At 51.8% G+C, this 26,285-nt stretch overlaps 1 protein-coding gene across 1 annotated transcript; it reads left to right on the plus strand.

The window, feature by feature from the left end:
• Nucleotides 1–4,836: 4,836 nt before the first annotated feature.
• On the plus strand, nucleotides 4,837–25,185 carry HACD3 (3-hydroxyacyl-CoA dehydratase 3). Its single transcript, XM_055125274.1, has 11 exons — nucleotides 4,837–5,054; nucleotides 13,152–13,194; nucleotides 14,575–14,648; nucleotides 15,552–15,716; nucleotides 17,229–17,280; nucleotides 18,639–18,749; nucleotides 19,678–19,805; nucleotides 21,454–21,566; nucleotides 23,191–23,297; nucleotides 23,994–24,125; nucleotides 24,735–25,185. The coding sequence occupies exons 1-11, from the start codon at nucleotides 4,968–4,970 to the stop codon at nucleotides 24,809–24,811; spliced, it is 1,089 nt and encodes a 362-aa protein (XP_054981249.1). The 5' UTR covers nucleotides 4,837–4,967; the 3' UTR covers nucleotides 24,812–25,185.
• Nucleotides 25,186–26,285: the final 1,100 nt, after the last annotated feature.

The following is a 26,285-nucleotide window of genomic DNA, read 5'->3' on the forward strand; positions in this document are numbered from 1 at the left end:
TACTTGGTGGGCGGGACAGTGTCTTAATCTGCCATTGGATGGATCTTGAAACTCAGAGCCCAGAGGTCGTCCCATCCTTAGCAGATGAGGAAACTGCCGGACAACGTGGCACTCCAGAGAGTGGAACTTAATTATGGAACATTTGAGGGAAAATGTCAAGATTCAATCTTCTGGTTTCCACCTTGGAGAGAGGCTAGTTGACAAGCCTCAGGCTGCGCATGTGGGGATGAAACGTACTTTTTGGTTTATACATCTATTAGATGTTCGATCCCTCCGTCCCTCTTGGAGAGCCCGGCAAGCTACCGAGAGTACCCCGCCCGCACAGCAGAGCCTGGCAAGCTACCTGTGGCGTATTTGATATGCCAAAAACAGTAATAACAAGTCTCACAATGGAGACGTTACTGATGCCTGCTCGAGCAAATCGATGAACAATGGGATCACAGGGCTCTAGTGCTACATGTACTAGAATGGCTATAATTGAAGACTGAAAATACCACCTATATAGACCAACTGGAGTTTTGCAATATTGCTTGTAGGAGTGTAAATTTAAAAAAATTGTAAAATGCTTGGCCTTATGTTTTAAAGCTCACCATACATCTACCCAATGACCTAGCAATTGTACTCCTTTGAGAAACCTAAGTACAAACACTCAACAAATGGCGGTTATATAAATATTCATTACAGCCTGGGCTGGAGCGATAGTCGAGCAAAGAAGACACTTGCCTTGTATGTGCTCACCCAGGTTCAATCCCCGGCACCACATATGGTCCCCTGAACCCTGCCAGGAGTGATCCCTGAGCACAGAGCCAAAAAAGAAGCCATGAGCAACGCCAAAACAAACAAGAAATTTGTTTTGGCTCACAAACAGACAAGCAAACAAACAACAAATCATTGCAGTTTTATTTGTAATTGCTAAAAACCGAAAACAGTGCAAATGTCTACAATTAGATATATGAAATTTGTGGGGGGGTATTTGGGCCACCCCTGGCATGCTTGGGTTAATTCCTGGCTCTATGCTCAGGGATTAGGGGCTGGAGTGATAGCACAGCGGGTAGGGCGTTTGCCTTGCACGCAGCCGACCCGGGTTCAAATCCCAGCATCCCATATGGTCCCCTGAGCACCGCCAGGGGTGATTCCTGAGTGCATGAGCCAGGAGTGACCCCTGTGCATTGCTGGGTGTGACCCAAAAAGCAAAAAAAAAAATATGCTCAGGGATTACTCCTGAATGTTGTGGCCAGGATTGAGCTGGGATCAGCTGCATGTAAGGTAAAGGTAAAGGTAAAGGCCTTAATCCCTGTATTATCTCCTTCGCTCTGGATAAATAATTTGTGGTAAATGAATTCAGTGAAGTATTAGACACATTACAAAAACAAACAGAAAACCTTGTGTAAGAATTGTTGATCTTGGAGCTGGAGTGATAGCACAGCAGGTAGGGTGTTTGCCTTGCACACAGCTGACCCGGGTTCAATTCCCAGCATCCCATATGGTCCCCTGAGCATCGCCAGGGGTAATTCCTGAGTGCAGAGCCAGGAGGAACCCCTGTGCATCGTTGTGTGTGACTCAAAAAGCAAAAAAAAAAAAACAACAAAAAGAATTGTTGATCTCAGGGCCAGAGTGATAGTACAGTGGGGAGAGCATTTCCCTTGCACACGCCTGACCTGGTTTTGATCCCCGGCATCCCATATGTTTCCCTGAGGACTGCTAGGAATGATTCCTGAGTGCAGAGCCAGGAGTAACCGCTGAGCATCACCAGGTATGACCCCCTCCAAAAAAAAAAGCCAAATAAAATAAAATAAAAATTAAAAAAAATAATTGTTGATCTCACAATAGTAGCAAGGCAAATGCCCTTCCTGCTGTGCTATCACTCCAGCCTTGCATGCGGGCGGACCTGGGTTCGATTCCTCCGCCCCTCTTGGAGAGCCTGGCAAGCTAGCGAGAGTATCTCACCCACACAGCAGAGCCTGACAAGCTACCCGTGGCGTATTCAATAGGCCAAAAACAGTAACAAGTCTCACAGTGGAGACGTTACTGGTGCCCGCTTGAGCAAACTGATGAGCAATGGGATGACAGTGACAGTGATACACAATAGTAGAGATGAATCTTAAATATGTTATATTGGATGAGAGAAGTCAAACACAGAACTGTACAGACAGTGGACGTTATATGAAACTGAAGGACAGACCCAAACTATTCCATGGGATTAGAAGTCAGAATAGTAATTACTGGAAAGAGGAATGGGAAGCACAGGTCTAGGGACATGTGTAGGTATATGGGAAGCATCTGCTCCCGTCTAGAGGCTGGAGCAGGAAGGGAGCATGCATGGGGTGCAGCAGTCTTGGGTTTGACCCCCCAGCATCCCGCATGGTCCCTTGAGCCTGCTAGGAGTGATCCCTGAGTGCGGAGCCAGGAATGATTCCTGGGCATTGTCAGTTGTTGCCCCAAACCAAAAACAAATAACAAACCAAACCTCTCTCCCCCCTCAGAAAGAAAGAAAGTTCCAGACCTTGAGCTGGGTAATTACACAGGTGTAAGTATGTAAAATTTCAGCTTAAGCTGAATGTTTAAAATTACCTATTTTGGGGGCTGGAGGGATAGCACAGCAGGTAGGGCATTTCATTTGCCTTGCACGCAGCCGACCCGGGTTTGATTCCTGCGTCTCTCTCGGAGAGCCTGGCAAGCTGCCGAGAGTATCACGCCCACACGGCAGAGCCTGGCAAGCTACCTGTGGAGTATTTGATATGCCGAAAACAGTAACAACAAGACTCACAATGGAGACGTTAGTGGTGCCCGCTCAAGCAAATGATGAGCAACCAGATGACAGTGTTACAGTGATACAACCGTTAACAAGCAATACAAATTATACACTATCTGCAATTGGGGAAGTCTTGAGTGGTGGTTGGAAAATTCAAAATAATGGAGTAGTAAGGTGTAATAGTGGTGGGTTTGGTGTTAGAATATTGAATGTAATAAATTATTGTGAATAACCTTATAAAATAAAAATAAATTAAAAAGTATTTAACTGGGATTGGGGAGACAGTACAGAGAGTAAGTTGTTTGCCTTGCATGTGGTCGGCCCTGGTTTGATCCCTGGCACTCCATATGGTCCCCTGGGCACTGCCAGGAGTGATCTCTGAGCATAGATCCAGGGCTAAGCCCTGAGCATTATGGGGTGTGGATCCAAAGCCAAAGAGAACTTTCAAGACTGTCAAGGTGACTGTTCTTTATCTCACACCTGGCCGATTGCAACACCCCTGACTGCTTTGCATAGGCCCAACAGTTCCCTGCTGCCAGGTCCTCCTTTGCAGCACCTATTTGGTTTTCCCAACCTCCCTTTCAGCTCACTTCCTTGGCTCCGTGTTCCTGGGATTTTATACAAACACCCACAGACTTTGCAAAGACCTTTCCTAATCCACTCCCGAAACTGCTGTTCCTGCTCGGGGTGACCTCTCTGTCGTGGCCCAAATCCTCAGCCGCCAGGACTTTCCACATCTCTTCACCTTTGGCCTCCTCCTGCCTCTTTCCACTGCCCCTCCTCTGCTCTTGCTTTGTGGAGTTTCGGATTTCACAGCCCCGCTCTCAAATGTCCCCTCCTGGTTCACACTATGGAGCGTCCAGCTTACCATCCCTCTGTGAGCTCAGTACAGCCACCACCAAAAGAAAAAAAATCCCATTTTTTCCTTCTTTTTGGGTCACACAGAGCGTTGCACAGGGTTTACTTCTGGCTCATGCCCTCAGGAATTACTCCTGGTAGTGCTCGGGGGACCATATGGGATGCTGGAAATCAAATCCGGGTCAGCCTCGTGCAAGGCAAACATCCTGCCCCCTGTGCTATGGCTCCAGCCCTCAAACATCCCATTTTATAAAATTCACCCTGTGAGTCAAACGTTTGCTGAGTGCAGACATCGTTTTTTCTTCATCTCTGAATTTCTGTGCTTTTCTAAATAAATGAGCGGTAGAAAAAGTGAGAAATTTTGTATTTATGCTCTTGTGTGTACAGGGTAAGGTATGGGACCCCAGGTCTCATGTGAAACAGGTACAGCTTGATCAATAAGCCACACCCCTGGTCAAGGTCCATATTTGCCTCGTTTGGTGGTTAGAGCAACATAGCTTTCCAGACCTAATCTCAGAATAGTAGTTTAGACAGATTACTTGTGTTTTTCACTTGGGTTCCCCTTCTCTTATTTTTTTTTTGGTGGTGGGCTACCCCCAGTGGTGCTCAGGGTTCATGCTTGGCGATGCTTGGGGGACACCAAACGAGGACGGAACCCAGGTTGGCCACTTGCAAGGCAAACACTCTCCCTGCTGTATTATCTCTCCGGCCTTGGGTTTCCTATTTTAAGTGACGGGTTTCCTGCACAGTCGGACTGGATCGCAACTAGTCCTGCCGCGCTATGTGATACTTAACACAAAGAGATGGAAACATTGTTCCCACGAAAAGCAGACACTGTTTCTCAGCCTAAGCAGCCGCATTGCAAGGACTCAAAGGCCCCAGGGGGCTGTGATTCCCGTGTGACCTTTCTATCTCTTCTATTCCCACACCGCCACCGCTGTAACCGTCACTAGCCCAACGTGTCTGTGATTCCTTGGCACCCTGTGACAGACGCGTGGGGTTTCACCGTGCAGCTGCAGCTGCAGAGTTCAGCACTGCAGCCCAGGCGGAAAGCAGCTAGACGGGACCGACCCGGAGGGGTACGGCTACACCCGCACACTCCAGCGCTTTGCACTTGGCAGCCCCTGGAAGCAAGGACGGCGGACGGGGGCCGCGCGGAGGGCAGGGCCCGGGCCGATGACGTCAGCGCGGTGACGCCACACGCGCGTCCGCCCCCGCCCCGCGCCACTGCGCAGGCGCGCGGCCGGCGTGCAGCATCTCGGGGCTGCGGGCGCGCGGGGCGCGGGGGTTGCGGCCTGCGCTGAGCTCCGGGCCGCCAGTCGCCGCGTCCGAGCCTCGCCCGCTGGGCCGCCTGGCCATGGAGAAGCCGGTGCTGACGCCGCACGTGTACTGGGCGCAGCGCCACCGCGAGCTGTACCTGCGCGTGGAGCTGAGCGATGTGCAGGTATGACCGGGACCTCGGACCCGCACCCGGGACCCCGCGCCCGGCGCGCGTCTCCCGCAGGCCCCGGGGCCCGGGCGCCGTCGGGCCGTGGGCCGGGCCCGTGGTTCCGCCGCAGCGTGGCCGGCCCGTGCGGGGGCTCCCGGCCGCTGGACGCCAGGCGCCGGCCCGGGGGTCCCCGGCCGGGCCCCCGACTCCCCCCGGCCCCTTCTCGGGGCCACACCCACCTCCCCGCCTGGCCGGGCTGGAAACCCCGTAGTCCCGGGGCACGGAGCGCGCCCCCTGCCCCGCGGACCGGCCCTGGGGGCCGGGACCCCCGAGCCCCCGTGCCCTGCCCCTGCCTTCCCGGGAGAGGAGACCGAGTCCGCTGTCTGGGATATTCCTGCAGCCCCCACTCTGCCCCGGCCCGAGTCGGGGATCGTGTTTGCGCCCCATGAGTATATTAGATTCTCTTGCACAGGGCAGGTGCTCCCAGAACGTGGACTTAAGTTTGTTGGGAGAATACTGTCATCTTCGGGAAGGTAGGCCACCGCTGAAAGATAGAAACGGAGAGAAACCCTGGTAAAAACCCAGCACGGCCCTGGCCGGAGTCTCCGAGCCGGCGGACTGTACCCCCGCGTCCCCCGCGTCCGTCAGGGAGTTGAACAGCCTCAAGTGCACCTTTGCGTCCGGGAAGGAACACGTGTGGGGCGTGCTCATCTCTGCAGGGACTTTTAATAAAAAAAAGGAAAAGGCATAAGAATCTTTGCAGGTGGCGATCAGAGTCTCAAGTTACAGAGAAGTCACCCTTAATAAGAAAAGCATGGAATATTTGCTAGGACAGTCTCTTTAAGCACTTGAGCATTAAAATCAATTATACCCAGGCCCGGCCCTCGCCAGATGCCTCGTGTAAAATAGAAAAAGTAATCTGCAATAGATTTTTGGAAGTTTTTAACAGAAAAGGTGCTTTTTTTAGGGGGGGGACTGGAGCGTTTGTGAAAAAATAGTTACATAAATGAAAAAGATTTTCTTGCAAGATTTCTTAGATAAGAAATTTAAGCACATGTTCTAATCATACTTGATTTATTAAAATGAGGATACATTAGAAATATTTCAATTGAAGTAAATCTAAAGTTGGAGAAAAATGCAATTTTTTTTAAAGGAAGGGCCTTAGTTGCAGTGCATAAGACTTATTCCTGGCTCTGCACTCAGGGGTCATTCCTGGTGGGGCTCTGGGGACCAGATGGGATGCTGGGATTCGAACCTGGGTTGGCCGAGTGCAAGGCAAAAGCCCTACCTGCTGTGCTATGCTCCAATCCTTGGCAAAGCTGTCTTAAAGGCAGCTCATTGTTCTATCGCTCCAGCCCCGAGAGTTCCATTTTTTTAATGGTAAGTTTTTCAATTTAGGTTCTTAAAAAAAAATTTCCTGGGGGCTGGAGCGATAGCACAGCGGGTAAGGCGTTTGCCTTGCATGCGGCCGACCCGGGTTCGATTCCCAGCATCCCATATGGTCTTCTGAGCACCGCCAGGGGTGATTCCTGTGTGCAGAGCCAGGAGTAACACCTGTGCATTGCCAGGTGTGACCCAAAAAGCAAAAAAAAAAAAAAAAATTTCCTATCTGTAATTCTGAGGCTTTCCTTCAGTTTTAGTCAAGAAGTAACATGTTCATTTGGCCTCAGAGATAAGTACAGCCAGTAGGGTGCTGGCCTGTGAGGAGGCCAGCCTGGGTGCAATCCCTGGCACCCCGCATGATCCGCATCCTGCAGGAGTGATCTCTGAGCACAGAGCCCAGGAGTAAGCCAAGATCACTGCTGGATGTTGCCCTCAAACAAAAATCGACCCTCCCTCCCAGTAAAAGTAACATGGTAATGCTGCTGGTAAAAGGAATCCACCACCTGTGAGATTTACGAAGGTGACTCAGTCTGGCCTTCTCAGGGCAAAGCTATCTTGGGTTATTTTTGGGAGTTTTTTTGGGGTCACATCTGACAATGCTCAGGGGTTACTCCTGGCTCGGTACTCAGTAATTACTGGAGGACCATATGGGATGGTGGGAATTGAACCCAGATCAGCCGAGTGCTTAGGCAAATGCCCCACCCGCTGTGCTGCGCTCCAGTCCTCGGCAAAGCTGTCTTGAAGGCAGCTCATTGTTGTGTGCCTACACACACACTGTGTTGTGCGTGAGTTATTAGTAGAACTGGAGATCAGTGTTGAAGGAAAAGGAATTTGTTCTCTCTCTTGTTTAGAAATGACATTAAATATTCTGGTCAAACTTGAGGTTGGGAGAACTTTCCAGAACAAGAAAGCCATTGAGGACTGTCAGATTGTCCGACTTTGTGGTGTCCCCAGCCTCAGCCTGACCCCGGGACCTACCTTCTGGGCAGCGGTTGGGGTTTCACTCCTGCAGCAGGCCGGGCCCTGACCCCTGCTGTGCCTGTCTCCGTAAGGTGTCAGAACCCCGAGATAGGGTATGGGCCTTGGGGACTGGGGGAGAGTCCCGGAAAGGTCACTGTAGGTTAAATGTCATCCTCAGGGATTGGGAGCGGGCCTGCAGTTGGGGAGCTGAATAAGTCTCGTTGCCAGGAGAGGAGCGAGAGACCAGCACACGAATGAACTTGGGGAGACAGTTCAGAGGGGAGGGTGCTTGCCTTGTGCGCGGCCAACCTGGATCCCATCCCTGTTACCCTATATGATCCCCTGAGCACCGTCAGGACTTAATTCCTGAGCACAGAGCCAGGAGTAACCCCCTGAGCTCAGCTGGGTGTGACTCAAGCCCCACCCCCCAAGAAAAGTGCAGTTTTGTATAGGGAGTGTGAATCACTGTGAAGCCAGTGATTCTGGCTCGACACGCGGCACTTGATGTTCTTGTGCAATGAGAACTCTGGACCATCTACGCCTGACTGGCATGAAGTTGAGTGCTAGGTTGGTGGATAGCTCTCTACTGCCCCCTGCTGCTTATAGAGACATACTATAAATGTCTCACAGCTTCTTTGTCAATGTGAGTTTTTAATTAAAAAAAAAATGCTCCCTGCACTCCCCCCTTGGGCTTGACCCAGCGATGCTAAGGGATTACTCCTGGCAGGGCTCTGAGGACCTTATGAGAGGCCAGGGATCAATCCTGGGGGTGCAAGGCAAGTGCCTTGCCTGCTGGACTATCAGTCTGACCCTTTGTTTCACACTTTTATTGTTTACTTCAGTGAAGGAGAATGTAGACTCTGGAGAGTTTTGGGCCGTCCCAGAGCATGTCAGAAAGTATTGGATGAGGGCAGGAGTAGTGAGGATTTTTATTTCAGGTGCTCTCAGGTAGTGGGGGACAGTTACTGGAATTGGTATTTTGTGAATGGCAGTTTCCTGTACTGAGAAAAAATTACAGACATCTTTTTTTTTTTTCTTCCACATTTCAAGAGGATTTCTGAGTAACTTCAGTTGGAATTGCATTTGAGACTTTCTGTTCAGTTAGGAGAACAGAGTGCCCGGACTGCGGGTGTCAGAACAGCTTGCCACAGTTGTGAGATCCAGCCAGTCCCAGATGTTGCAGGCTGCTGGTTTTCTTCCTCAGAAATTCCTTACAAGGCTTATTCGTGGCTGTGCGCTCAGGGCTGTCTCCTGGCTGGGCTCAGGGATTGAACCCTGGTTATTCTCTTGCACAGCAAGTGCCTTCCCCGCTGTACTCTCTGGCCCCTGGATTTAAAATTTTTATTTTGTCTCTGAACAGTGGTTCAAAGAGCACTGCTTAAGAATTCCGTCCAGAACTGGAATTTATTGCCTCATCCTTTGTTTGTTTTGTTTTGTCGGCCAGAAAACAAACCAGTGCTCAGAGCTTACTCCTGGTTGTGCTTGGGGATCACTCCTGGCGGGGCTTGAGGGTGCCAGGGATTGAACCCAGGTCGTCCGTGTGCGAGGCCAGTGCCCTGCCCGCTGCATGGTGGCTCCAGCCCTGGTTGCCTCATCATTTGAATCTGGCCCGGCCGAGTGCCAGCTTAATGAATAGAGTGCTGCAGAGTGACACGGTGGCCACTGGCCAGTTCCAGGACTGCCTCTGTGGAGAGCCCCGCCAGCTTCTGCTTTCTCTGTCTCGGGCCACTTGCCCTTGAAGCATTCCTGCCGGAAGCCCAGACTCTGAACTTGGCAGTGGGACCCTCAGCCCTGCGGAGAGGCCATGGTAGAGCCTGTCCGAGCTTCAGGTGACGACCAGCATGAGCCTGCGGCCACGTGAGCACCCGTCTTGGATGTTTTGTTCCTGTATGATAGCCCAGCCCGTGTCATCTGGCGACAGGGACAGCAAATTTGCCCAGTTGAGGGCCAGTCCAAAAGTTGCATATTTGGGGCTGGAGTGATAGCACAGCGGGTAGGGCGTTTGCCTTGCACGCGGCAGACCCGGGTTCGATTCCCAGCATCCCATATGGTCCTCTGAGCACCGCCAGGAGTAATTCCTGAGTGCAGAGCCAGGAGTGACCCCTGTGCATCGCCGGGTGTGACCCAAAAAGCAAAAAAAAAAAAAAAAAAAAAAAAAGTTGCATATTTGTTTCACACTGTACATGCTTGGTCCCTGCAACTGGGGAGTCAACTCACTGAGGCGTGGGGTGTGCGCGGGCTGGGGCTGGGGCCAGGAGACCGAGGTGTGCAGAGCAAGTGCTCTTCTGCTGAGTGTTTGAAAACACCACACTTGCTTTTTCTTGACTGTTTTGGGCCATACCTAGATCACCAAGTTTTTTTTTTTTTCCCCAAGCCTGGCAGTGTTCAGGGCTTTCACTCCTGGCCCTGAGTGTAGGGGCCACTCCTGATGGGGTTTGGGATCATCTGTGCTGGGATGGAGCCCTGCTTGCCATGGGCAAGGCAAGGCCTGGGCTGTTGGACTATTTTCCCCAAAACTACCAAGTTTTGAAGTGGTTTCTCACATCCCGATAACTGAAAGATAACTGAAACCATTTATCGGACAGCTGTTGGAATACAGTGTGCTTATTAGATGATACAGTTACTGTTCTTAGACATGAAAAAGCTGGGCTAATTATCTAGGAGAATGTTGTTATTTATAGAAGAAGCCTGCTGAAATATTTTGGAGTGAAATGTCATTATGCCTGCAAGTCACTGAAATAAACCACAGCAAAAAAATACATACGAGGGGCTGGAGCAATAGCACAGCGGGTAGGGCGTTTGCCTTGCACGCGGCCAACCCGGGTTCGATTCCCAGCATCCCATATGGTCCCCTGAGCACCGCCAGGAGTAATTCCTGAGTATACAGCCAGGAGTAACCCCTGTGCACTGCCGGGTGTGATCCAAAAAGAAAAAAAAAACATGAAAAAGGAGGTAGGACTGAATATAATCAATTGATGAAAGATTTGTGAGTATTCATTTGGATTCCCCCCCCCCACACACACACAGCGTTTTAGTGGATTATTAACAATTTCAAAATAAAATGTTGGGGTGAGAAGAGTCATGTTAAAACTAGATGTTGTTTCGAGGGGGCACCTTTACCCTCCTGCATGTTCGGTGATCCACCTAAGGGTCTCTTGGGGCTCCGCGTGCAGTTGTACTCTTTTTCTCTTTTTAATTTTATTGAATCACCATGAGGTAGTTACAAGCTTTCATGTTTGGGTTACAATCTCACAATGATCAAACACCCATCCCTCCACCAGTGCACATTCCCCACCACCAATATCCTGGGTATACCCCCCCTTCCCCACCCTCCCCCTGCCTCTGTGGCAGACAATATTCCCCATACTCTCTCTCTACTTTTGGGCATTATGGCTTGCAACACAGACACTGAGAGGTCATCATGTTTGGTCCATTATCTACTTTTGGCACACATCTCCCATCCCGACTGATTCCTCCAGCCATCATTTTCTTAGTGATCCCTTCTCTATTCCATCTGCCTTTTCCCCTCCGCTCATGAAGCAGGCTTCCAGCTACGGGGCATTTCTCCTGGCCGTTGTATCTACTGTCCTTGGGTGTCAACCTCATGTGATGTTATTCTATACTCCACAAATGAGTGCAGTCCTTCTATGTCTGTCCCTCTCTTTCTGACTCATTTCACTTAGCATGATACTCTTGCAGTTGTCCTCTCAGCTAGCCTTTCCCATGGTGAAAGAATATATGACAAAAATATTAAAAAAAAAAAAGGAATCCAACGAGAAATCATTTTCCGACCTTCTTCCCTCCCCACTGTACTATTGCTTGGACCCCACGCTACCACCTTTTAGGGGGACTTGCCATACAGGAACATACCTGGGAAAGCCGGAATTATTTCTTTAAACATTTCTTTAAATGTTCAGTCAAAATTGGGGTGAAGCAATTTGGACCTTAAAATTCCCTTTTGGTAAGATTTCGGACTCCGATGTCAATTTAATTGTTAGTTATTGCACTATTTGGTTGCTTTTCAGCTCTCTGATAAGAAACATTTTATCCAAGAATGTATTCACTTATTTGACAAATCTAATATGCTTAGTTTTAATGTTTACTAGCGTCTACTATACGTCTCTTTCATTACTGATATGATTTGTGACTTGATCATTATTAACAATCTGTCAGTTTTGTCTTTTTCAAAACCTTGCAGCTGTTCTTCTACTAATTATTTCAACAATCCCCAGAATTTTGTATTTTTTTTCTCTTTTCTTATACTATTTTTGTTTAGGGGAATGGGCCACACCCAGCAGTGCTCGAGACTATTCTGGCTCTGTACTCAGGAGTGACCCAGCAGTGCTCAGGAGACCACAGTCCGAGCTGGGGGTCAATCCTGGGTAGGCCACATGCAGGGCCAGTCGTCACTATCCCTGTACTCTCTCTCTGGCCCCTATATCTTTTTGCTGAAATGTGGGCTATTGAGAAATGTTTAATTTACAAACAAATGAGCTTTTTTTTTTTTTTTTTTTTGCTTTTTGGGTCACACCCAGCGATGCTCAGGGGTTACTCCTGGCTCTGCACTCAGGAATCTCTCCTGGCAGTGCTCAGGGGACCATATGGGATGCTGGGAATCGAACCCGGGTTGGCCGTGTGCAAGGCAAACGCCCTCCCCGTTGGGCTATCGCTCCAGCCCCCAGAAATGAGCTTTTCTTTAAGAAAAACTACTTTACTTTTGGGGGGAGGGGTGCAGGGAGGCTCACATAGTGTTCAGGGATCATTCCTGGCAGAGGCTGGGCGCTGTATGGGGTTCCAGGGACCAAACACAGGACAGGCACATTCAGGACAAGAGCCCTACCCCTGTACTATCTATCTGGCCCCAAGTTTTTCAGTTTTCTCCTATTATTACTTTCTATACCAACTATATTGTAACCTAAGAGCTTTCTCTATGCAGCTAAGGTTTATGGAGATTTGCTTTAAGATGCCATGAACAGAGGGAACTTTTATAATCTTTGAGAGCAGACTGAAGTGTGTGTGGCTTCCCTTCTCTCAGGTCCCCGGGGCCCTCGGCAGGACAGCTCTGCCTGGGTGCTTGTGTTGAAGGGCGTTTGTGCTCGAGGTCAGACACAGCCAGGCAGTGCTCACAGGCATCCCCAATAGGCCCCACATTGTCTTCATGATGTGTCAGTGTCCGGGGGCCGCCTCAGCCCAAGCCAGGATGCCTAATCTTCGGGCCCTTCCGAGAAGCCGCAGGGCTGTTTCCCGTTTCAGCCGAGTGGGGACCCCACTCTGCGCAGTCTCGCAGCACCTCCAGCTTTTTACTTCTTGGTTGATTCTGAGCATCTGCCGCTCGATACTAGTTGATGACTTTTCACAGGAAGTGACTCAACAGTTCCCCAAGATCATCTTTCTCCGGCACTGGGGCAGGCTCTGAGCAAGCTGTTTGCCCGTAGCATGATCCGGAGCTCCCCGTGCCCGTGCCATGCTCCGGGCGGGCGGGTGGGGCCTTGAGGCTCTGTCCATGCGGGTGTTGTGGGGCAGAGGTTTCCAGCCCTTGATGCCGGTGGAGCCGAGGTTGGCAGATGCTGGCCTCGGGTCCCAGGCCCCTTGGCAGAAGCCCCAGGTGTCACCTCTCTCTGAGAGGTGGCGAGGGGGGCTGGGAAGCCCAGTGCGGGGGTGGGCAGGGTGCACCAGGTCTGTTGGATGGTGGGCGGGTGGCCTGAGGAGAGGAGTCTGGTGTGGCTGTCGTCTTGGAAACGCCCTTCTGACGGCCTTGCTCTCTTCCAGAACCCTGCCATCAGTGTCGAGGAGAACGCCCTGCATTTCAGAGGTCAGTGTCTGCGCACTTACGAGTGGGCTTTTCTTTCTTTCTTTCTTTAGAAATGTTTAGTTTGTTGGGGCTGGAGCAATAGCACAGCGGGGAGGGCGTTTGCCTTGCACGTGGCCGACCCGGGTTCGAATCCCAGCATCCCATATGGTTCCCTGAGCACTGCCAGGGGTAATTCCTGAGTGCAGAGCCAGGAGTAACCCCTGTGCATCGCCAGGTGTGACAAAAAGCAAAAAAAAAAAAAAAGAAAAAAAGAAAACCCAGAAATATTCATCCTTCTGGGTCTCCTTAGCATGATACCTTTGCAGTGCGATCACTCAGTCTTTGCGTCTGCGCCTCCCTCGTCCCTTCCTCCTGCGTCCAGCGGGGTCCCTAGCAGGGGCTGGGGTCCCCCTGCTTTGTTCCAGTTCCTTGGCTGGGACCGGGGGAGGGGAAGGTTCCCCTTCACGTGATCAGCGGGGTTTTGCATCCACTCTCCGTGATGAGCAGCGATGGTGGCAGCCCACACTCGTGGGAGTCAGTGCTCGGGAGTCAGGTGCCGCTGGGGCTCGTGGGATTGTCTTTCTGAGTCCGGGCACAGCCAGTCGCCGCCTGTAGCTAGTATTGGGCAAGTCGTGGCGGAGGAGGCAGGTGGGGCGAGAGGCCGGGGGTGCATCTCGGCTGGGGCTCGCTTTGGGAAGGTGAGTGGGGGCCCGTGTCAAGGTGGTGTGGCCACATTTCTCGGTGTGGCTGAGAAACATGGATTTCTCTTCTCTCGTCCTGTGAGAGTTGCAACACAGAGAAACTTCATGCCTCCGCGACCAACATGCCCTGCCGGGAGGTGTCGAACTACAGAACTGAACTCCCACGTCATCTGGCATTTTCATGCGCCCTGAAACTTCCCTAGCTGGCTTCAAGATAACGCATCCCCAGATAGGTTTCCTCAGACCTAGACCTGGAGCCAAAGTAAATGTGGCGGTTGGAGTTATCTGATGCCTGTGGCTTTGCTTTCTCTTGACCTTTCCGGCCTTCTCTGTCTGCGGTATCATCAAGGCCACGCTGGGAGGTTAAATGTACTGGAGCTGAGCGTCGGAAGGCTCTGTGGTGAGGGCTGGCGTGTGACTCAGAAGTTCGCAGGGCGTTCGCATGCCTTGCATGTAGGAGGCCCTGGTTTGATTCCTGGCACCTAAAAACAAAAAACCACCCTAAAATTAAAATGAGGATTAAAAAATGCAAATGAGGATCTGTAAGAGGGAAACTCTTAGTTTGGACTTCACTTTCCTAGTGGCTGTGCAGGTCTGTTGAGAATTTTGGCAGGATTGTTCTGGAAGACTTGCACCTGCTCACTCTCGAGGGGCCTTGCTCTGCCGGGACTCACAGACCCCCGCTTCTCTCTCCTCACAGCTCAGGGCCATGGCGCCAAGGGCGACAACGTCTATGAGTTTCACCTGGACTTCTTGGACCCCGTGAAGCCCCAGGTGGGTCCTTCCCTTTCTCTCTTCCTTTGCCCGAGGAGCAGCGCCTGGCATCAGTGCAAGGCGCAGCAGTGACAAGAAGCAGAGCGAACACCCAGAGCGGGCTGTAGTTCTTGGATCCTGAGGGGCTTCATCGCCTGGATCCCCATTTCCTCTGCGTCAGAGGACTAGACTCAGCGGTCTTGAGCCGTCGAGAGTCCCTGGTTTCTCCTGGTTTCTAGTGATGACGGGCGTGGCCCTGTGGCGCTCGATGTGGAGGGACATCTGACCAGACCCGGGGCATGGCCCCGGGGCAGTGGGAACCAGGAGGAATCAGGCAGGGCCGAGGCAGACGAGCGTCAAGTACAATTTAGAACGTCCCCTTTTCTCAGAGCTGGGGACGGCTCCCACACAGGCGGGGGGAGCGGTCACCAGATGGAGGTGTCCAGCTTCAGTCCCGGGGCTGTGGGCGCCTTCTGCTGGGTGACCTCCACCCCAGAGGCAGTACATGCAGTGCACGCCTGCTTTGCATGTGGAGAGGACAGGTCGGGGAGTCACCTCTAGGGACAAGCCGCATCCGCTCCAGCCTGGCCTCTCGTTGAAGAGGTCCTGCCGGGACGGAGCCCCGACTGCAGCTGGCTCCCCGGGAGGGAAGTGCGATGAATGAACGTGCACTTGAGACGGTGCTCGGATGAGGCATCAGCCTCCCGGTACCCAGGCAGGGGGCGTCTGGCGTTGCTGTTGGAGAGCTGGGATGCTCCACCCCGGCCACCCTCCGTCTGGGTGTCCCTCCGCACCAGGCCGCCGAGGAGCGGGGAAGGTGGGGACAGACCCAGACGGGCCGCTCAGCTGTGCTGGAGGCCACACGGGCTCGGGCAGGTGCTGGTGCCGGGGACCGCATTCGTTGACCATCTCTCTCTCTCCTAGCCGGCCTACAAGGTGACGCAGAGGCAGGTGAACATCACCGTGCAGAAGAAGGCCAGCCAGTGGTGGGAGAGGCTCACCAAGCAGGAGAAGCGCCCGCTGTTCTTGGCGCCCGACTTCGACCGCTGGCTGGATGAATCCGACGCCGAGTCGGAGCTCAGAGCCAAGGTCAGGAAGGACCCTGGTCCCAGACCGGGATCTCGAGCAGCCCGTGTGTTGCTTGAGTGGGTCCAGCTCAGAGTGGGCCAGGGAGAGACCTCACAGGGCTGGGGTGCAGGCACTGCGGGTGGTGGGTGGCCCCAGGCACCACCAGGCATGGTCCAAAAGCAGCACCCCCAGCCAGCCACCAAGTTACAAGTTCATGTAAAGACCCCGAGGCCTGGCTCCCTCGGAGAGCTTGTGCCTTGGTTCTCAGGGACATCTCTTAGGGCTTGGGGGGGGTGACACACGGGAGTCAGACTCCGGGTTTCCTGCGTGCCAGGCCTGTGTTCTGGCCCTGTGATGGTCTCCCTGCCCCCTCCCGCTCTCGCTGGCAGAGAGTCGCTGCACAGTCCATGCTCAGAGTCCTGCTTGCCGTGGGCATGCGGAGTGGACGCAGACTTGGTTAGTAAGGGAATGACTTCTCCGCGTGCGAGATTGGCCTCTGAGCTCCCAGTCCCTCACTTAATGCCCTTTGTTTATCGTAGCTGGAGCCAGTGGGCCGTTGAATCCAGTGCTCCGTGGCTTAACTGGGTGGTCCAGATTGTTCCAGTTGTGACCGTTGGTGGCTATTCCCGTTGGCCCATGTGCTTTGACGTGACGCTTCATTGGGTGGCATGGGTTTTTAAAGTGTTTCCTTGAGTTCTGCCTCTGTAGGCCGCCCCGTGTCAGCCTCCCCCTCCCCCAGTCCTGGGGATGCCCTTGGGGCAGATCTCACCGTCAGCCCTGCCTTAGCCCCTGAGTGGGCTGCTCTCCAGAGACCCCTGCTCCTTCTGTTGGGGCCTGCAGTGGGCGCCCGGCAGGCTGACGCCTGAGTCAGGAGTGCTGGGTGCTCAGGCTCTGGGAGCTGAGTCACCCAGGAACACTTCACGGCGTCTCCATCTCTGCACACTGACTGTGGGCTTGTGCTACACTGGAAACAGATTTTGACTGGGAAAGTTTTCATTTTTGTGGGGAGAGCCACACCCAGTGGTGCTCAGGGCTTACTCCTGACTGTGCTCAGAGATCTCTCTTGGTGGTACTCGGGGAACCATGTGGGATGCTGTGGATTGAATCTGGGTTGGCTGCGTGCAAGGCAGATGCCCTACCTGCTGTACTGTCGCTCCCGCCTCCCCAAGATCTAGAACTCTTGCACAGCAAAGTAGCAGTCTGTTTTCTGCCTCAAATTTCTGTTTCGCTGTTTTCAACCATGACAAGCCTCTGGGAGTGTTTCTCCCTCGCAGGTTCCGAGACCCCATCTCAGTAGCTTGTCAGTCAGTTGCCTTCGTTCTGGAGTGTTGGCAGGGCGTCCTGTAGTGTCCGCGAGGCCCAGAGCAGAGGATGTGGGCTTATTTGGTGTCACGGGAGAAGGCATTCCCCCCCCCAAGTGAATCATGAGCACTGTCAGAGGAGGTGATTCTGAGCGTCAGTGACCTGTGTGTGCCCGTTCAGCCTCCGAGGACTCTAACTTGTATTCTTGGGAACCCTCTGTCCGAATCCCAGGAAGAAGAGCGCCTGAACAGACTGCGGCTGGAACGGGAGGGCTCCCCTGAGTGTAAGTGGGCTCTGCGGCGTGGCCCGGGGCGGCTGTGGGTGAGGGCGAGACAGGGGCGTTAGTGTTGTGGAGTGAGGTGACGAGCGGGACGGCGTGTCCAGGCCTCGGGGGACCGTCACGACCACGTCTCCTGGGCTGTCCCCTTGTCTGGGGGCCGGAAAGTCCCCCTGCCCGTTGCTCCATCACCTCTAGGCCTGCGAGCAGCGCCCACTCCTGCTTCTTGCTTCACCCCGGCTGCGATGCCGCGGGGCAGGCCTGTGCCTCTCCGCCATCTGCCACCTACAGACACCTGGCGGACGCGGCCGTGTGGCCGACTACTGGGGCGTCCCACAGGTCCGGCTGTCCTTCTCCCTTCACACTGCGCACGAGTGTGTCTTGACTAAAGACGCAGAGTATTTGGCGTCATCCTGTTGACAGCAGCCTCGGACAGATCCCATTCCAGGGCCCAAGTAACAAATTTATTTTCCAGTGTTTTGCCTGGAGGAAGCCCAGGTTCGCTCCTGAGGACCACGTGCTCCCAAGTTTATTTTTCATAGTTGATTCCCTGATACTTTATTTTCAGAGATCAAGTGTCAAGTGACCCCCCTAGCAGGGAGCTGGGAGTAGACCCTAAGTGTCACTGATACAGTCTACTCTGCCTTAAAAAAAAAAAAGTTCTATTTTTGTTCTTCCCTGATGAACAGTAAGTGCTCAGGGGTGTTGTGATTTGTGGTGATACCAGTATTTTTGAGGGGGGACACACCTGGCTATGCACAGGGCTTACTCCTGGCTCTGCACTCAGGGATCACTCCTGGAGGGCTTGGGGACCCTCTGGAGTGCTCAGCGTCGAACCCAGGTTGGTTGTGTGCAAGCAAGGGACTGGACTATTGCTCTTGTTTTCTTTCTTTTTAATGCCTTCTCAGGTTGTCTTTCTTTGTGAGAGGAAATTGTTATTTTTATTCTTTTGGTTTTGAGTCACATCTGATGGCGCAGGCCTTACTCTTGGCTCTGTGCTCAGGGGTCACTCTTTGCAGTAGCAGGGGGTCAAATGGGAATTGGCAGTGTGCCGGGCACGTGCCTGACCCTTGAACTGTCTTCCCAGCCCCGGGCCTGTTTTCCTTGTTTTTTTTTTTTTTTTTTTTCTGGATTTGTCGTTCACATATCTTCCCTTCAAGTCTGGCGGGAGAGAGAGCTGTCTGCAGACAGCCCTGGGCACCCGCTCTTACCCGTTCTACTCACGAAGGTGTCTTTTATGGAACCTGAGCCCGGGGCTGGTGCTGCGGGCGCCAGGCGGGAGAGAGGGACGGGCTTGTCCCGCTCGCCCTCGCTCTGCTGGGAGCGCTGCTTGTCACATCGCTCTGCCTTGCTTTGCTTTCCAGCCATGGCAAACCTGAGGAAAGGATACTTGTTCATGTATAACCTTGTGCAGTTCCTGGGCTACTCCTGGATGTTCGTCAACATGACCGTGCGGTACTTGATCTTTGGAAAAGGCAAGTACAACAGTGCAAGGGTCCTTTGTCCCTTTTTCATCAGCATACTTGCTGTCTCAGTGACAGTGTCTGCTTCTGGGGGCCAGAGAGCTCCCGCAGGGGGTGAGCACTTGCCTTGCATGTCACCGACCTGGGTTCCATCATCCAGGTCAGATGCTTCCACAAACCCAGCAGGAGTTATCCCTTTTTTTCCCCTTTTTGGGTCACACCTGGTGATGCACAAGGGTTACTCCTAGCTTTGCACTCAGGAATTAATCCTGGCGGTGCTCAGGGGACCATATGGCATGCTGGGGATCGAACCTGGGTCGGCCGTGTGCAAGGCAAACGCCCTACTCTCTATGCTATTGCTCCAGCCCCATCCCTGAGCACTGCCACCTGGGTGTGGCCCCTAAGCAGACAACGAATGACCTTCAGTCTTGTGTGACTTGTGTAGCACTCTTGCCTTTCCACCGTATGTTCTGATCCCCATGGCCTTGTGAAACGAGAAAATTGGATATTCAGTGAATATTCCAGGGGTGGCAGCAGGCTCTGAAAGGGTTAAAGAAATGTTCCCTGCCCGCACGGCTCAGTGGTAACGCCAGGGCACACCTCAGAACGCTGTCCTTCCCTCGTTGGCCGTGCGTTCATAACTACAACAGTTGATACCATCGTCTAAAGTCACACAAGACCAGAAGCGGTATGAACCTTTTTGGAGACTAAACTTTCAATTTTTTTTTTTTTTTAGTGGTCAGAGCCTATTTCTGGCTCTGTGCTCGGGAATGACTCTGGGGGGTGCTGGGGGACCCTCTGGGGCGCTGGACTCAAACCCAGGTCGGCTGGTTGCAGGGCAAGCACCCTCCCCCGCTCTGCTATTTCGGCAGTTACACAGCTTGAGAAACCATTATTGGTATTTGCCCTCTGACTTGCTCTTTATGTGTTTGTCCCCTAGAGTCCTTCTATGACACGTTCCACAGTGTCGCTGACATGATGTACTTCTGCCAGATGCTGTCACTCGTGGAACCCATCAATGCTGCCATCGGGGTCACCAGCTCGCCCCTGCTACCCGCTCTCATCCAGGTCTTGACGTGCAGCTCGTGGTGGGAATGAACGGGTTCAGGCTTATTTCGTAGCTGTGTCACGTGTCGTGTGTCTCACCCAAGAGAAATACCTACTGGTCCAGAGTAGCATTGTCCTGCCCGAACAAGTTGGAAAGTCAGACTCACGTAGACTTTCCCAAAAGTTGACTTGGCTCATCTTACTGTTTGTAGCTGCTTGCTAGGGGTTTTCAGATTTGATCATCAGACGGGGCTGGGGCTCAGTGGTAAAGCACAGACCTTGCCGGCTGTCCTCTGCTTCCAATTTCAGGGCAGATGCCTCATACAGTCCAGTCCAGCTGGACCGTAGGTGTGTAAATAGGCTTTTATGATTTGCGTGGGGTTTTCTCTCCCTGCACATTTAGGTTGCTGTCAGGGATAAAGTCTTGCGTCCTCCTCCCTAGCTCTGCGGTTACATGCCCTTCAGTACTACCTACTGGGGCCGGAGTCACCGCACAGCGGGGCGGGCTCTTACCTTACATGTAGCAGACCCCAGTGCGATCCCCGGTACTCCATATGGTTCCCTCCAGCCTACCAGGAGTGAATCTTGAGCACAGAGCCAGGAGTAAGCCCTGAGCACTGCCGAGTATGGCTCAAAACGAAAGTCCTACCACCTGCTGGGATTCAGGCCCCAGTTCATTGTTGCCTGTTCTCTTCTGGATTACATTTTTATGGATTTTCCTGCTTTTTGCCATGGGCAAGGGGGACTACTTGCAAGAGCTATGTTATTTCTGTGGTTTCTGTCCTTGTAAAGAGGCTATTTTGTTTCCTTTTTTTATAACTATTTTATTTTAAAAGGGGTAGTGAGTGACCAGTGATATGGATAATACTAGTGTTTGCACACGAGGGCTAGTTCACCGGCCCTCAGACGGCGTTTCTGGGGCAGGAGGAGCGTCCGTGTCAGGCGAGTCAGCGCAGGGCCGCGCCTGTCACGGCTGATGTGAGGAGCTGAGCAAGTTACAAAATAGTGTGTGCAGCGTGATTTCTGAGTGCTTACAACTGGGCGAAATGAACTAGACTGTTTAGGAATACTTGCGTAAGCAGCACATTTTTTTTTTTTTTTTTTTGCCACACCCAGGGATGTCCAGGCTTGCTTCTGGCTCTGCACTAAGGAATCAGTCTTAGTGGGTTGGGGGGACCATATGGGTGCTGGGGATGGAACCCAGGTCAGCTGCATGCAAGGCAAGCGCCCTCCCCACTCTGCTGTCTCTCCGGCCTCTGTAAGCAGAGGAGTAGCTCACAGTAGATGGTATGAGGGAGTCCACGTGTGTGTGTGTGTGTGCGTGTGCACACATGCATGTATGCACGCACCACACTGGTAATACCTGTTTGGTTGGGTTGTCACTTGTCATGTGTCATTTGGTTGTATTCTTTAAACTGTATTTTGAGAGATGGACTTGTTATGGTGTCTGGCATCTCTGCGTACAGATGTTCTTGTCTATCGAGAAAGACCAGTTTGGGCACTTGAACTTGTTCTCAAACTGGAGTAGATGCTGAAACCACTTGAGCTAATCTTTTCCCATTGATCTAGAACTTAGGTTAGTTTTCAGGTCATACATCTCTGTCATTTTTGTGTGTATTTAAAGTTTCTCTCTCTCTCTCTCTCTCTCTCTCTCTGGTCCTTCTAATAGCTTCTTGGAAGAAACTTCATTTTGTTTTTCATCATTGGCAGCATGGACGAAATGCAGAGCAAAGCTGTCGTTTTCTTTGTGTTTTACACATGGAGCGCCATTGAAATTTTCAGGTGGGTGGAAGTGCCGGGCTCGGGCTGGGATGCGGTCCCCTTTCTGGAGGGGGTCACTGCGGCAGCCTGTGGAAGGCCTGCTTGGTTCAGGATAAGAGTTTTAGCCACGCGTCCGCCCTGCAGGCGGGAGGAAGGGCGCCTGTCCTGGTCTCCACTATGGCAGCCACTCCCTGGGGAGCACCAAGGACAACCCAGAAAGAGAAGCCTGTCTCCCACCTGCCAGATGGTGTGGTCCTGTTGGACCCAAAGTTCTGCTTTTTGGGTCACACCCGGCGATGCACAGGGGTTGCTCCTGGCTCTGCACTCAGGAATTACTCCCGGCGGTGCTCAGGGGACCATATGGGATGCTGGGAATCGAACTTGGGTCGGCCGCGTGCAAGGCAAATGCCCTACCCGCTGTGCTATCGCTCCAGCCCCAAATTCTGGACAGGGCAGAAGCAAATTCTGGACAGGGCAGAAGCAACATGGGTTGATGGAGTAACGGAAGTTGGGTCGAACTAGTTCAGCCTGTCTTCCAGGAGGAAGGATAAATGCTGATTTTCTAATACAGGATTGCTGATCCGTCAGCTCTTGTTGTTTCATTCTCATTTGTCAGTTGAAGGATCATCTAGAAAATAATAGATCCAAAGTAGTGGGCCTGATGCTAACAGCACGCATATGTACAACAGTAATATTGGCACAATTATTAACAAATGAAAATACATAGACTGAAACGGAGTCAACGTAAGCTTTTTTTTTTTTTTTTGACCACATCTGGCAGTGCTGGAGGACCATATATGGTACAGGGGTTTTACCTGGATTGGTGGCAGGCAAGGCAACACCCTACCTACTAAAAGCCCCTGGCTTTTATTTATGTTATGACATAGAAGTTCTTGGTGTACAGCATATAAATCAGTTTCACTATATTTTTAGTAATTAACATAAATTGAGAAGAAACACATTTCTTATGCCACCTCTTAATGTCTTATGGCAATCTTTTGTATACTTGAATATTTTTTTTTTCTGGAGGGATGTCACAGGGACCAACTGTCTGTGGTGCCAGGAGATGAATCATTGTTACGGCCACAACTTCAGCAGAAGTGCCTTGACCGCCAGACTGTCTCTCCAGCCCCTGTGTACTTACTTTTGGTAGTTTATTTTTGATAGCTGATTCCCTGATGTTTTATTTTCAGAGATCAAGTGTCATTCTTACCCAGTTGGAATGTAGATCAGAATAAAGGCTAGAAAACTTCTGAGCATCTAGTTCATATGCTGAACTGCCTCGGAGAGGTTTAGTCTTCCGTTAGAGGAAGTTCATATGCATTTTTCTTTTTCCTTTGTTTGGGCCATATCAGCAGTGCTCAGGGCTCACTCCTGGCGGGGTGTGGGGCCTTCTGTGATCCCGAGGAGGGAACCCGGTTCGACGGCAAAGCAAGTGCCCTGCCCTCTGCACTCTGGCTCTGCTCTGAAAGGTCAAAGTTCTTTTAAAATTTGGAGAGGACTGTAATAGAAGCCTGTACAGAGTTTCAGGTCCTAGTTACTCTGGCATGAAGGAGCCCCTGTGACCGAGGGGACAGTGGCTCCTAACTCGGGTGCGGTGGGGCGTGCAGCGCCTGCAGTGGCTTCTGCCCTGACTCTCCCGCAGGTACCCCTTCTACATGCTGGCCTGTGTGGACATGGACTGGAAGGTGCTGACGTGGCTCCGGTACACAGTGTGGATTCCCTTATACCCTTTGGGGTGTTTGGCAGAAGGTACTTGAAGGAGCACTTGGCTTAGGGATAACTCCTGGCTCTGCACTCAGGGTCTTTCCTGGTGGGGTTCAGGTGCTGGGGATCAAGCCTGGGAAAGCCCCTTGCAAGGCAGGTGCCCTCCCCACTGTGCTGTTGCTCTGGTCCCGGAAACACGTGCTCTTACAGCTTGATTGCAAAGCCCAGCTGAGTCTGGGCCAGATCTTTCATCTGATTCTGCCAACCTTAGTCCAAGAAGTGGCTGTTGGGCTTTCCAGCAGGTTTTGGAAAAAAGATTTTTCCTCCCCTCATAATGATTCTAGTGGCCCAGGTGGTTCTGGGGAGGTAACTTAGAAAATCTGAGACTGGGCAGTGGGGGCAGGCGTGCTGCACACGGATCTGTGGCATCTTACTGGTGTGATCAGGTCCCAGGGATGCGGCTCCTTCAGCCCGATGAGCACCTGACTGGGGAGTCTGGTCATGATTGCTTCCGCCATTCCCGGGGGCAGGAGCCTTGACCCGGGGCCCTCCGTGGACCGTTGCTCACGCATCCTGTTAGCACCTGTGTTTCTTAGGAGAAGTGGCCAGGGCAGAGAAGAGACGGGCGTCCTTTGGAGGGAGGAGGGGGGAGACAGCCCTGGATGTCCCCTCAGCAGCCCTGAGCTGACGCTGCAGGCGCGGACGGCTGTCGCCTCACGTGGCTGTCCCCTCTGCTTCTAGCTGTCGCCGTGATCCAGTCCATCCCGCTGTTCAACGAGTCTGGGAGGTTCAGCTTCACGTTGCCCTACCCGCTGAGAATCAGAGTCAGATTTTCCCTCTTCCTCCAGATTTATCTTATAATGTTATTTCTAGGTAAGTATTGGCTCTAACAGATTTCGTTGGGCTGGATGTCACTTCCCAGAGGGGAGTGTTAGAGGATTAAGAAATTTCAGGTCCTTAACAAAAATATTTTATTTATTTATTTATTTACTAAACCACGGTGTTTATTTTTTGAAACCTTAAAATTTTATTTTCCTGAAGTTGTTCACAGTAGTTGATTACATTCAGTATGTCAACACCAGTCCTACCGCCATTATTTTGAAGTTTCCCACCACCACTCAAGCCTGCCCCATAGGCAGATGCTAGGTAATTTATCCTGTATTGCTTGTTATGAATAGTATGAGACGTCTGTAAGGGTCTGTCTCACAGTGATTCAACAAAAAAGCAAAACTATGAGATACAAGCACTTTCGGTGGTGCTCACTTTATTATGACTCCACTGCTGTCTACTAGTGAAATACGGGAGAAAGTTTGATCGTGAGCCCCCTGGGAAGGCAGTGTCAACGAGCTGTTCCCACTGGACCCCCGACTGCTGTAAGCCGGGCAGTGGCCGGGCAGACAGGCCCGAGACCGTCGTGGCCCCAGGCGGGTCTGGTTCTGAACCGAGAGTCTCATTTCTAACCACCCTTCTTTCTTCTTTCAGGGCTGTACATAAATTTCCGTCACCTTCACAAACAACGCAGGCGGCGGTATGGGCCCAAAAAGAAAAAGATCCGCTAATGAGACAGCGCCAGATGACTTTTTGCCAGTTTGAGCCTAATCTGTAATTCTTACGGTTTACCTTCTTGTACTGATGTAAGTTTTTTTAACGTTCAGTGAGGCTGTCTTCCTTTTGCCTCGGGAACATTCCTGAATTTACGGTATTACCTTAGCGTAGTCCCTGCATGCCACGGAGTCCTTATAGCTGATGGCACCTTCGTTCTTCATGTTCATTAGCGACAGACGCGGCGGCAGAAGGCCCAGCCCAGCCACGCCGTGAGGCAGTGCGCTCTGCCCAGATCCTTACCCTGCTAGGTACAGGCTAGTCTGACAATTGAGGTTTGTTCCTTCCAGCTTTTGTTTGTGGGAGAAAAAAAATAAAATATATTACTTTATCGGAGGTCGCGAGTGACTCAGACAGGCCCTGCAATGTTCTGTACTGACCTGGTTATTTGGTAAATGCCGTGGGATTAATGTTTTGAAAGTGGAAGTACTTAGTGGAACCTGAGTGGACTAGGGAAGACGCGTTCTCTGGGACATCTTCTGGCACCGAAGGCATCTCAGAGAGACAGGCAGGGCCGGGGGTGCAGGACCACTCATCCCTGGCGTCACAGCAGCGTCCTCTCACTAGTCAGCACGTGATACTGTTTAGGAAACCGAGAGAGCCCCCCTCCTGGGTACCTGTCCCAGCTAGTGCTGGCACTGTGTGTCTGACTGGAATCCAGGGCTGCTTGGCTTGTCTCCATCTCTGCAGGGCAGTGCAGACAGCAAGGCCAAGGCCAAAGCCATCGCCCAGCCAAGGGTCCTGGCAGGGAACCCACCTAGGGGCACTGAAGAGAATCTAACCATTTTGAAACTTGGCCTTCCTTTTAAATTTCCTTTAATACATTCCAGGTAAACTAAGTAAAGTGTTAGAAGATGTGTATAAAATAAAGACATTATAGCACGTCCCGGGGGAAAGGAGACTCCGTGAGTGAAACGGGTTCTCTGAGCTTCTTTGAGATGGGAATTCGGTTTGACCTAAACACTTCTGATTAGTGTAGACTGACTTATTTTTCGGGTGCTCGTTCACTGCACTGAAGGATATTTTGCATGTCTGTAACTTCTGTCAACACTTGTTTGTAGTAACATCTCATGTTCACTCAGCTGTAATTGGGCAGATCAGCTTTGCAGTAAATTACGCTGCATCTGTGGCAGAATCTCACATTCGTTGTGATTGTTAAATAACCATTCACTGCTGTCTGAGGAAGCAAAAGATACTGCATTTCTATTAAATATTTCCAATCAAAATCCTAACAACTGGTCCTGTTTACTAAGGTTTGTCGTGTAGACAGAATATTGCATAGCCATTAGGCATCCCGCTCCCCCATCCTTTTTTTTTTTTTTTGGGCGGGGGGTCACAACCCAGCGATGCTCAGGGGTTACTCCTGGCTTTACACTCAGGGATTACTCCTGGCGGTGCTCAGGGGACCATATGGGATGCCGGGGATCGAAC

The sequence above is a fragment of the Sorex araneus genome, chromosome 2 (genome assembly GCF_027595985.1).
Source record: "Sorex araneus isolate mSorAra2 chromosome 2, mSorAra2.pri, whole genome shotgun sequence".
Taxonomy (NCBI): domain Eukaryota; kingdom Metazoa; phylum Chordata; class Mammalia; order Eulipotyphla; family Soricidae; genus Sorex; species Sorex araneus.